Source organism: Chionomys nivalis, chromosome 20, assembly GCF_950005125.1.
Source record: "Chionomys nivalis chromosome 20, mChiNiv1.1, whole genome shotgun sequence".
NCBI classification, from domain to species: Eukaryota; Metazoa; Chordata; class Mammalia; order Rodentia; family Cricetidae; genus Chionomys; species Chionomys nivalis.
In genome coordinates this window covers 52,668,480-52,680,582 of record NC_080105.1, presented here as the reverse complement: position 1 = coordinate 52,680,582, position 12,103 = coordinate 52,668,480, and the positions used below count along the sequence as shown (strand labels likewise).

At 40.1% G+C, this 12,103-nt stretch overlaps 1 protein-coding gene across 2 annotated transcripts in view; it reads right to left on the bottom strand.

Moving 5' to 3' along the window:
- Csmd1 (CUB and Sushi multiple domains 1) overlaps positions 1 to 12,103 on the bottom strand; it is a 1,398,492-nt gene that overhangs the window by 371,215 nt on the left and 1,015,174 nt on the right. For both annotated transcript variants that reach the window (XM_057752269.1, XM_057752268.1), the window contains exon 10: positions 3,867 to 3,988. In XM_057752269.1, coding sequence (XP_057608252.1) covers positions 3,867 to 3,988 — 122 coding nt within the window. The remainder of the gene's footprint in view (positions 1 to 3,866; positions 3,989 to 12,103) is intronic.

The following is a 12,103-nucleotide window of genomic DNA, read 5'->3' as shown; positions in this document are numbered from 1 at the left end:
CATGCCTATGGGGGCATTCTCATTCAAACCACCGTAGGGGCTACTGAGAATAAGATGGCTTTCTTAAGCTATCTTATTCCTCAGTGAATTCAGTATTCATTTATAGGGAAGTAGATGATTCTGTGTAAGGATTTGTATCCTGCTATTTGTCAAACTGATTTATAATTTCTAATCATTTTCTGGGTATTGTTTAGGGTCTTCAAGTCATAACATCCTGTCATCATCCAACAAGGAAATTCCACTTTTTCCTTTCCCATTTGTATTCCTTTTTACTGTGTCCTATTGTCATACTTAGGTTAAATATAGTACTTGCATATAAATAAGTACTATATAAAGTGAAAGTGAAGAAAGTAGATATCTTTCTTATATTCCTGATTATTGAGGAAATACTTAAGATATCCTACAATCAGTATAATATAGGCTAAGAGGTTGTCTTATGAAACTTTTATTGTGTTAAGGTGCATTCATTTAATCCCTAATTTGTAAAGATTTTTCACTATAAGGAGATACTGAATTTCATCAAAGGTTAATTCTGCATCTATTGAGCTCATCTTGACTTCCACCCTTACCTCTACTTCTGTATTTATTTTTTACACATTGATATGCATAGGATGCATTCCCCTAATGAAGCCAACTTGATCATAGTGAATTTTCCTTCTAACAACAACCAACCAAATCCCAAACCAGCAATAGAGCAGAAATAAGGGAAGTTTGGACTCAAAGAATGTCACTGAGACAATGGAACAAAGAGTTGCTCTTTCCAAAGATAAAGAAAACTGACAAGCCTTTAGACAACCCAACCAAACAGAAGAAAAAATTCAAGTAAATAAGGTAGAGATTCAAAGATTCTATTACAACAGGTAGCATTAAAATTCAGAAAATTATTAAGGAAAATTCTAATAAATTGAATTACAATGAACCATAAAATTAGAAGAAATTGGTAAGTTCTTAGACACACATGACTTATCATCAAAACAGAAGATACAAGCCTACAAACAGATCAACAATAGGTAATGAGATTGAAGTGATAATTAAAATGTCTCCAATGGGAGAAAAGCCCACGACTGTATTAATTAACTGCTGCATTTTATCAGACTTTTGAAGAACTGACACAACTGTTCTTCTAGCTATTTCATAACAGAAAGGAGAGAAATTCTCCCAAACTCATTCTCAGGAGGCAGTATCACACAGACAACAAAATCAAGTTAGGACACACAGAAAGGAAAGCTGTGGGTCATTCTCCCTTATAAGCACAAGTGTAAAATTCGTAAATAAAATACTAAGTTAGGTTCAATGTCATCTTTGATTTTTCTTCTCTCCTGTCACTGATGGCACCTGCTGGAGGGAAGATGTATGGCAAAGCTCTGGAGGACAGAGAATACTGAACCAGACACTCAAGACCTGCTCCCCTTCAGCCTCCTCTGCCCACCCTTCTCAACTGAAGCTACATCTTCATGAGTCTACAGGCGAGGCAACTGTAGGACACACTCTTCAGTGCCTTTTGAACCTTTCTTTTTTATCACTCTTGTTCTTCCCAGGTGAAAGAATCGTGAATCATTCAGTTTGTTCCTCCACGGCCTCTATGCAGAAACGGTACATGCACACTTTTTCTTTCTCCATGGAAAGGCCCTTAGGAAGACTCTGACATGTTTTTGTTATCCTGATTGTCTTCAAAGCCAACTCTTTCTTTCTTTTCTTTTCTTTTTGTTTTGTTTGTTTGTTTTTTTTTTTTTTTTTGGACTTTTCGAGACAGGGTTTCTCCGTAGCCTTTAAGCCAACTCTTTCTTAAAGCCATTCATTGCCCCAGAAGCAGTGAGAAAAATGGGCTAAAACCACAGGTGTTCTGCAAATCATCATAATTACAGGTATGTTTCTTCTGTGATTAGATTATTTCATGTTTTTCTAATGAAGAGATGCTGAATTTGTTGAATCATTCAACGGTTGAGAGAAGATGGAAATATCATGCATATATTATAATTTGTGTATAGATGGAAAGGACCCTAAGACTTCTCTCCAGCCAATGGTGTAGCACTGGGGAAGACAGAGAACAGCCATAATGACTGAAGGGGCTCAGGTATAGAGTTGGAAGGAGACAAGGGATTTATATGCAACAGTGTGCAGGAAGATCACATTCTGGGTCTTTAAGTGGGTTACCACTTCACTTCCGATGAGGGGCTCCCTACTTCTGTGTGATCTTCCATATTTCCTTTTTGCTGAACCACAGGGAATTTGTAGACACTAACTAACTCATTCATTTGATTTATATTGATCCATTTCCTTTAGTCATATTATTGCTAAAATCAAATCTAAGAAAAGAGGTTGTCCTACCTCCTTGATTACAAAAATAAAACATTTTATGCTTTATAAATGTCACAATAAGACACTTTGGGCTGCAATGGCATCTCTTTAGAGAGGACACAAACATGTATTTTTGCTTGTACTGCATGGCAGCAGAGGTAATATATATTTGCCATTAATTCAATTCTACATCTAGTATACCACAAAGCAGGCAAACACAATTGTTTTCAATTTCTTCCCCAAATATTTCCACCTGACTTTCAAGTCTTTCCTAAGTTCTCAAGGTCAAATGACTTAGCTTGATAGAGAGAACACAGAATGTTTAAAAAGTGTATGGATGTGAGAACCAAGGAAAGCAAACGTAGACCAGGAACGTGGTATACATGTTAGCACTAGTTAAACTAAACTTGGACTGATAGACACTTAATGATGACCCAAACAGCTTATCCCTAAGTTAACTCTTGCTGAGTATTTTTGCCATTTCTATGTCTAATAGTCTGTAGTTAATGATGCTTTTATGGTAACTAGGTTCACATAGCAACTGATTTGTTCTAGCCCCCAGCGAAGGAAAATGTTCCTATGTTCTCTGTGACAGTGCAGGCTCAGATGCTCAGGGTCTACTCAAGCTCACATGCCTTCTGTGCACAGAGCTGACATCTGTGCTGAGGACAGACCCTGGGAAACAGACGATGCTCTGTCACAAAGGAATTCTCTATGCTTGCCTTGGTATGGAAGATGTCCTGGGACCTGACAAGCACCAGTTTATTGAGAGGGCAGAAATGGGCAGGTGGCCGCTATAGAAACAAAATGCCAGACCACTCAAAAACTGTCAATATGAGGTTCAGGAAATTTATGTTCCCAGAAAGTTGTTCCTTTAATAGTGTTTGCTTCACATGATTTGAAATCTTTGCCAGAATACTTTGTTGTCAGTTTCTTAATCAAAATGATATGAAGACAACTGATCCTCGCAGTCAGCTCTGAATTTTGGTGAAGTTAGAGTGCATTGAAGACAATTCATTTCACAGTCAATAGAAATGTGGTGAGTACCATCCCCTCACCTGCAGAGTAAGAGGTAGCCATAGCATTGCAGAGGGCATATGAAAAATTTACAGAGAACACACACAGCTCCGAGTATCATGGATGTGAGAACCATTTGACCTAATATATTATCACAGGACACTGGGGAAAGGCAGAGACCTGCTAACTTTCAGAGGAGGGAAAAATAACAGCCTTGTCTTGACAACCGTGCTGAAAAGTCAATGTTGTGACTCTATCCAGCAAAGGAGTTTCCAGCAAAGGGCACTGAGCAGACTCAAGCTGGAGGAAAGGGCTGACTGAGCAGCGAGGCCTGACGTGGCAAACATGCTCAGTAAAGAAGCAGCACAGGTTACCCAGTATCAGGAACGACTCCCATCCTGGCCTGCCAGAAGGCACGGTACTAAGTCCTGGCTAGACTTGACGGATGTGTGAGGGTGTGGTCACTAACCAAGGTTAGCCACTGATTGGCCTGGCAGTCTGTTAGCCGGAAACAGTTTCAGACAGCACCCGCATGGGTGGAGAAGCCTTACCTTGTCTGGATCAGTGGTCGTGATGACCCATACGCAGTGAGCATTGTCTTCGTACTGCACGGGATAGTTAGGGGAGGTGATGATACCACTGGGCCCACGCAGGTTAGATCCACATGTCCTGGCTGGAAACAGATGGAAACAATAGAATTTGCCCAGCAGTACAAGGGACACCATGTGGGATGTTTTGTAAGAGGTTCTTTTTTTAGGCGGCATATCCAACAATGGGTGTCAACCTGACATTTTCATACATGTGTATAATTGCTCATATTTGCCCCTTTCTGCTTCCTACTTGTCCCCTTCACACTCCCACATACCCCCTCTGCTTTCATGTGTGTGTTCTTTAACATAGGATCCACACGTGAAAGACAATAAGCAACATTTTCTCTTTCCTCCCCTTCTCCCCTTCCCTCACCAACCTGGATCTACATTAATGTTCTATGTATGGATAAATGAACAGTTACATTTAAATATAGATTATTTACATTAGAGAAAAACGTGACTTTTTAAAAAAAGATAATTACATCATTTCTTTGTTTTCTTTCCTCCCTCCAAACCCTGCCACATATCGCTCTCCCAGTCTCTTTCAAATTCATGGACACTTTTCCTTTAATTGTTACATAAATTTGTGTGTGTGTGTGTGTATGTGTTCCTAAATACATTTCACAGAGCCAGAAAAACCCTAAACTATATTCTAAAAAGATTTATTTTTAATGTATTTTTATGTGCATGTCTGTGTGAGGGTACAGACATGTGAGCTCAGGGGAGAAGGTGCCTGGGAAGCCCAGAAGAGGGTATCAAAACCTTGGAAACTGGAAATACAGGAAGTTGAGAGCTAACCATTGTGAACGGTGGAAACTGAACCCGGATCCTCTGCAAGAGTAAGTAGCAAGTCCCTTTGAACTATGGAACCATTTCTCCAGTCCCTGTGAAGTTCACCCATAACAGGTCATCATAGAAAGTTGGCAAGTGCCTTTTGCTCAGTCTTTGAGAACCATACCTGATATTTACAATGTGGGTAAGGATATCTTGTTAGAGAACTTTTGCAAGGACATTGTCGCTCATGGTCACAATGTCACAGAAAGATTAATATCAAACCTGCCAATTTCAAAACCCCATCTCCTAGGTGCTCATTGGTACAGAGTCTGCACATCTATCCAGTCTAACCATCAGTCCAGTGAGATGCATAAAGGAGCTCAGTAGAGCAGCATTTGGGAGCAGTGCCACGCCTCACACAGGATGGACTTATGTGCAGTTTCATCTCTGTTCAGCTTTGCCCTGTGTCATTCAAATGAGGATGGTGGGATGCAATGCCATCGTCTCATTCAAGACTTAGATTCTATTTCACAGAACGGTGCCAATTCTCAAAGCACAATGAAGACAGAGACTTGAGTGTATTATGCTGTGGAAACCTTAAAGAAAATAGAAATGATGACTCCAAAAGCAAAGGAAGCCTTCATTGTCTTTTTCTTCATCTTGAAGCTGAAATAAAAAAGCAACTGAAGCCTAGAAACAGTAAACTGATGAAAATGGCATACTTTGTGATAAAAAAGAAGTATTTTAATTGCCCTTTCCTTTCTCAAAGTTTTATTTTTCCAAAACTTGAAAATCTAATATCAGTGTGGGTTCTGGACTGAATATTAATAATGTAAACTGGGCTTGGGAAAAAACAATAGGTCTACTTTTATGAGAAAGGACATGCAAAGATAAGAACTTCCTTATCTTAGACCCTATCATGCCAAGAACACATCAGGTTTAGGCCAAAGATGGATGTCCTAATGTTGCAGAGAAAACTTGAGGTGACTGTCTAGGTAGATGTCTCTATCATTTCTTAATTTTGAAAGTTGCTTGCTCTGCACTTCCTGATTACTCAGGTAATTTTATATCCTTCTGGGGTCCCTGTTGGAGTTGACGACTAGAGAGTTTTAGGTGCAGTTTCCCTAGCTATGATGAAAGGTAAATTGGCTACAAAACTTTGGACTCACCAAGATAGGATTAATATTGGCCTATTTTCTTTAAATTTGTCAAATGCAAATTTATTAAACATTATGAATATAATTCTTACCTGATAGTTGTTCTTATTATCTATAGTTTTATTATGTTAGAGTTAAAACCCTTTCCTTCTTATTTGATCAAAAAGGGGGAAACGGCCGGGCGTTGGTGGCGCATGCCTTTAATCCCAGCACTAGGGAGGCAGAGGCAGGCAGATCTCTGTGAGTTCAAGTCCAGCCTGGTCTACAAGAGCTAGTTCCAGGACAGGCTCCAAAACCACAGAGAAACCCTGTCTCGAAAAACCAAAAAAAAAAAAAAAAAAAGGGGGGGGGGAAACGTTGTGGAATATTCCTTTACACTGTGTAAAGATATGTCACTGTGATTGGTTTAAGAAAGAGCTGAATGGCATTAGCTAGACAGAAAGAGGTGAGGTGGAATTTCTGGGGACGAAGAGCTCCAGGAAGAAGAAAGGAAAGGAGAAGTCAACATGCCAGACACAGGGAGAGGAAGACACGCTGGAGGAGAGATAAAAGCCCCAAGTCATGTGACAGCATGTAGATGAATAGAAATATATTAATTTAAGTTATAAGAGTTAGTGGGGCAAGTCTAAGCTATAGACCAAGCTTTTATAATAATGTCTCCATGTCATTATCGGAGAGCCAACAATCCTAATGAAAAAATCCAGGTATACCAGGCTTCTCAGTGGCTTATTCTAGACACCATCAAATAGAGAACACACATGGCTACTCAGTGGATTAGTCTAGACACTTTCATACAGAGAACATACATGGCCATCCAGTGGATTATTCTAGACACCTTCACACAGAAAACACACATGGACACCCAGTGGGTTATCCTAGACAGCATCACACAGAAAACACACATGGACACTCAGTGGGTTATCCTAGACAGCATCATACAGAAAGTACACATGGCCTCCCAATGGGTTAGTATAGACAAATTCATACAAAGCTCTCCTGGCCACCCGTCTGTCCTGCTCATGATCCATGTTTTCTCTCTTTCCACTGCCCATTGACATTATGACATTCAGGCTGCTTGTTTATCTAGGAGACTCAACTCTAAGGTCAATAATATAGGTCTCCTGTCCTGCAAGGACTATCTTGTATGGAATTCAGGAAGCTTCACTAACCATGGCAGAAATACGCAGTCTCCTCTAGTCTATACCCACATTAAAATGGCTTAACCTGTGACTATTCTTAGAAGAAATGGCACTCCTTTGCAGAACTCATGGTTCTTTCAAGGTTATTGTTTCTCCACAGCCTTCTTTGTCTTCTCAGGCTGTAAGTCTGGGGCTTCTCTTTCTTTGATGGCACATGCTCAGCACCAAGACTGCAGGCTGAAGTCCTTGACATGAGACAGCCACATCCAGCAACTTAGAAGCTGTTGAATACTCACTACAGACATGATTAGCTAAAAATCAGCCAAATCTACATGCATAAACAAGTTAAAAATGATTTAAAATGCAAACATTTTCTGCCTAAATGAACATGACTGTTAAAGGGTAAGAGACTGTTCAAACCCTGGTTAGGCATGTAGTAGCTCCACAGGTCATGTAGAAGAGTTCTCCTCAAGCAGAGACCCATACTAGATGTTAATCTTCACTCTGTGATGTATCTATTTTAGGAAAATGTTTTCAGAAAATATCATGAACTTCCAATGTAAAATTCATCTGAAGCATTTTGGCATTGACAGCATTAGTTAAAATGTCTTAAGGAAAGACACCACCAATACTTGAGTTATAAAGCCTTTATATTGTGTTTCAACTTTGCTATACTTCAGAATTAACAGCTCTTATAAATACAGGATTAATCACAAATATATATGGATTTAATTGTGAATCAGGATAACTATGGGGATATGCAAGTATTTCAAACGTTGAGAAGACATGTTTAAAGATATCAGAAGCTATTTCGCTGTATTTTCACTGATGATTTAGTGTCCCCCAATCATTAGACCCCACTATCCCCAGCAGAAAAGTTTACAGAATCTAGCCCTCCACTACCTGCTGCGTGCCTCTGTGACTTGTGCTGAAGCATGTCCCTTCAACTGAATTACTAAAAATTTGCTTCAGAACTTCATGGAATTCATCTCACTGGTTTTTAAGGATTGATTTTTACAGGGTATCCATGTTTTTTATTGAGCTGTCTCAAAATAAAAACAGTTAATGAATGACTAAACAAACATCAGCAACAAACTCCTTGTTTAGCACGTCCATCTAGTGTCCGTCTGCAGTGCCATGAAAATGAAATAAATAAATGCAGTACTTAAGAAGAACAACTGTCAGGGAAGAAAAGAGAGAATCAGAAGAGAGGATAGGATAGTCAAAGTAATGCAAGAGAAGCCTTGCTGAGGATAAGCAGGAATAGTGTGCAGAGGCCTCATCAAAGAAGGGAGTGGGAAGAAGGGTGGTAGAATGTTGACCAGATATACCTGAACAGAAGCAGAGATGAAGCTCTGGGAATTCGTGCACAACTGTATCTGACTCAAAAATCCAGAAGTCTGAAGCTCTGCTGTGGACTCTGCTTTCCATTCATGCACTGACATTTCTCACTCCTTCCTGTGAATGGGCAGTGAGCTCTTACAATCTGGGAGAGCTGGACAGGCCTCTTCTGACTGACACTGGGAAGTCTTATTGTGTCCTCGAAGGTAAGGCCATTTCTGATCTTGTAGTTGCTTTTTCGCTAACCGAGCATTCAAACAGTTCACAGAGCCTTTAAGCAGCATACACGATCATAATGCACTAGGTTCTAAGACCTTTGAGACAATCTTTATGTTTCCTGTCACCAATATGCACAGATGTGTGCTCATACGCCTTGTAGTTCAATGTTACTGCCACTCTTCTAAAGACCTGGTCTGTGCCAACACCGGACAATATAATACCTGATTCAGATTGATGTCCAGTTACATGTTAAACGTCCATGGACAGTAACTGTATACTAATGTGGAACAGAGGTTATGGCCTGGAAAGTTCCGTCATCATGAGCACTTACATTTCACTGATAGTCTATGCATCTAAATAAACTATAATTTATAAGACAACGTATGAAAAATGTAATAGTTCAAGAAGAAAAATGGATTCCATAGTCAATTATTCTCTGCACACTGACCAGTTATAGAACTTTGCATTAATCAGCATCTAGTGCAAAAAAAAAGAAGTTTCTCTGATGAGGGCTGAGAGATGTACTGATATATGGGCATAAAGATAAGACCATCAGGGACCACTTAATGTGGTGTCTGTTGAGTCCAGTGGTAAGAGTTCATCCCATGGGTCTTTTGATGCAGACTGCTATGAGACTTTGGACCAGTTCATGGTAATAGGCATTAACTCTGACTTGTCGGTCAGCTTTAATCCAACCAGAAAATGGTTGATCACTCCCATAACATTCAGGGGCATATCTTACCAGGTCAGTCATTACCATAACTCATTTGTTAGCTCAAAACACATAAGAGACTATGGTTAGGGTTTGAGTTGAGGTTAGGGTTAGAGTTAGGGCTATGATATTCTTTCTTTCCCCAAGGCTAAGGGGTCATCATGGAAGAGCTTGTAGAAAGTATGTAAGAGCCAGAGTTGTGGACATCTATACTGTTCACATGAACTTACAGACATTGCAACTGCAGACACGAGACTGTACAAGATGAAGCCAACCATGTAAGAGCATGCAACTTATGAATCTCACCCAGACTCAGAGGCTATTGGCAATGGATGGCCTACTCAGGACAGGAGTATAAGTTTCCTTCAGGTTCCCCATGACTGTCAGTGAGTCGTCCTACGTTCATGCACTTATAGGCAGCACTAAGTGGACTCGTAGGTTTAAGAAAAGGAGTACAATGAAGTTAGGAGGGGTAAGTGGCAGGGGCCATAGGGGAGGGATTGGAAGGGAAAAGGATGGAGGAAGGTTAGTCCAAACATTATATTCATATGTAAAGCCCTCTGTTTCTAGAGGTAGCATTGGACATTTACTGTCTGAGCAATGAATATATATTAAAGGGAAAAACATTTACCTCACATGAATGAAAACTCACTGAAAACAAAGGATTGCTGGTCTTCATAGCTCAGACCTGAGATTTCAGGACTAATGGTGGAAGGCAGGAGAGTGGCCATGAGTCTGAGGCTGATATGGATGAAGAGTGAGACCATGCTTCAAAATAATAATAAAATAAAGTAAAATAAAACAAAAAGCATTTATTTACTGAGATCCTACAAAAATCTTTTCTGTTCTATAATAACAATTTAACCAAATTAGCTAAAGGGTAAAAATTCTGTTCAGATACAGTTAAATTAGCCCAAAGCAGAAATCACATGGGACACTCCTTGAAACAAATCACTAGATTGTATATTATATGACATATTTAACAACACATGATACATATATAACATATGATTAACATATATTATATGATATATAATACATATTTCTTGAATTTTTTAAAATAATAAGTCATTTTGAAATGTCTAGATTGCCAGCTGAAATGAAGACAGAGAGGAGGGCCTGAGGGCACAGGGCTTGTAGCCCCCTTGCCATCGCCCCTGGGGTCCAGGCCTGCCTCGTGCACTTACTGGATGCTGCATCTTCAGCTGCTTTATCTTAAGCCTCCTACTGTGTTTAATACCATAGGAACCATTATTCTACCTATGAGTCATTTAAAGAGTAAATTGAAGGACACAGGCTTTGGCATATTATGGTATGTGTGGCTAGTGTTTGCTGACTGCCTACCATGGGGGTGCAGCAGAGGGGGGAAATTAACTCAGTCCTTTGCGTGGATCCAGAAACAAGCTGTCTTTGGCTTTTCTTTTAAATTGGTTTTGTTTTGGTGGGGAGGTTGGCAAGAGCAGAGGGCAGATGCAAAGGGATGGAACGCATGATGTAAAATCCACAAAGAACCAATAAAAGTAAAAAAAAAAATCATCTGAATTGAGAAAAGACAAAGAAAGAAAAAAAAAAAAACAAGCAAATAAACACTCAGGCACACAATGCTGTCGGGAAATGAGGGAGGCAGGGAGGAGGTTCCCAGAGTGGAAAGGTTGCTGATGGAAGAGGCTGGATACAAAGCTATTTCAGATGCACTGACAGCTGACAAAGGTCCAATATGTATAGAAGAGGAAAGCAAGGCCGAGAGCCTCAGACAGACACACCATGGCTCCCAGACTGGGTGAGTACCAACTCTACTAATTGTCACCGGAATAAACAAGTGGCATAAACTCAGAACACATCACTTCCGGAAACTCTTAGACAAAGCAATATCCAAAAAATTAGAGTTTTCTCCAAAGCGCTCAAGAATCTGGAATCACTGGTGTTTCCCCTAATTCAATATACCTAAGGAAGCTATGGTGTGTGTTTCTTTAATTCTCTGACACAATCGCTGCTTGAACAAATAACCACCACATGAAATATAATTCTAACACTGACGCTAGACCTGTGATCCAACAGCATGAAGCTTCTCTCTGGTGTAAATAATCTTTTCATTGCCATTGAAAAGGTCACTTCTGCATAGGCATAAAAACGCAGGCACAGAGAATAACACAGAACAGCCTCAGTACATGACAAGTTAATTCGGGAAGGATAATTCTAGTTAACCTCACCTGGAATCAGGAGGTAATAAGAACTTTGTTCTGCGACCCTGGCTGCCTCCAATTAACTTTTGTGTAACTAGGGTTACAACTGAAAATAACACTCCCCTTTTCTTAAGTGCCCTTTCAACTCCGGGAGCCAAGGCACACCAGCAGCAAAGGACGCTCTCCACCTCCACTCTCCCGAAGCCCCAAAAGATGAAACGCCAGCCTGAGCACTTCCCTTCAATAAAGCGATATCATCTCCTTATCTTTCCTTGTTTGCTTATTTTTCTACTGCCAGTTAAGGATGCTTATGCAGTTTTAAACAGCTCGTAATGCTTTACCCCGAGAAAAAAAATCATAATAGCTGTTTTCATATCTCTAAATGAAGTACGCATAATTTCAAATGGAATATGGAATCCCTTGTGTAATTACTGAGCTGTGACAACATTCATCTGTTTGGTAACTGAAGGGAAAGGTAATGTCCCCAGGCCTCCAGGCTAATTAGATAATGTAAGCTTTGGCAAACCACACCAGCTTCTAGACACAGGGTCACTCCTGACTCACTGTGTGTTATCAGCTGCTTCAATCAGACACTCCCCAAGGAGAGAAAGCTGGATATAACCTAATAGAGACCCCTTGTAGAGCTAGGGACCATGAGGACCAGGCCTTGCTT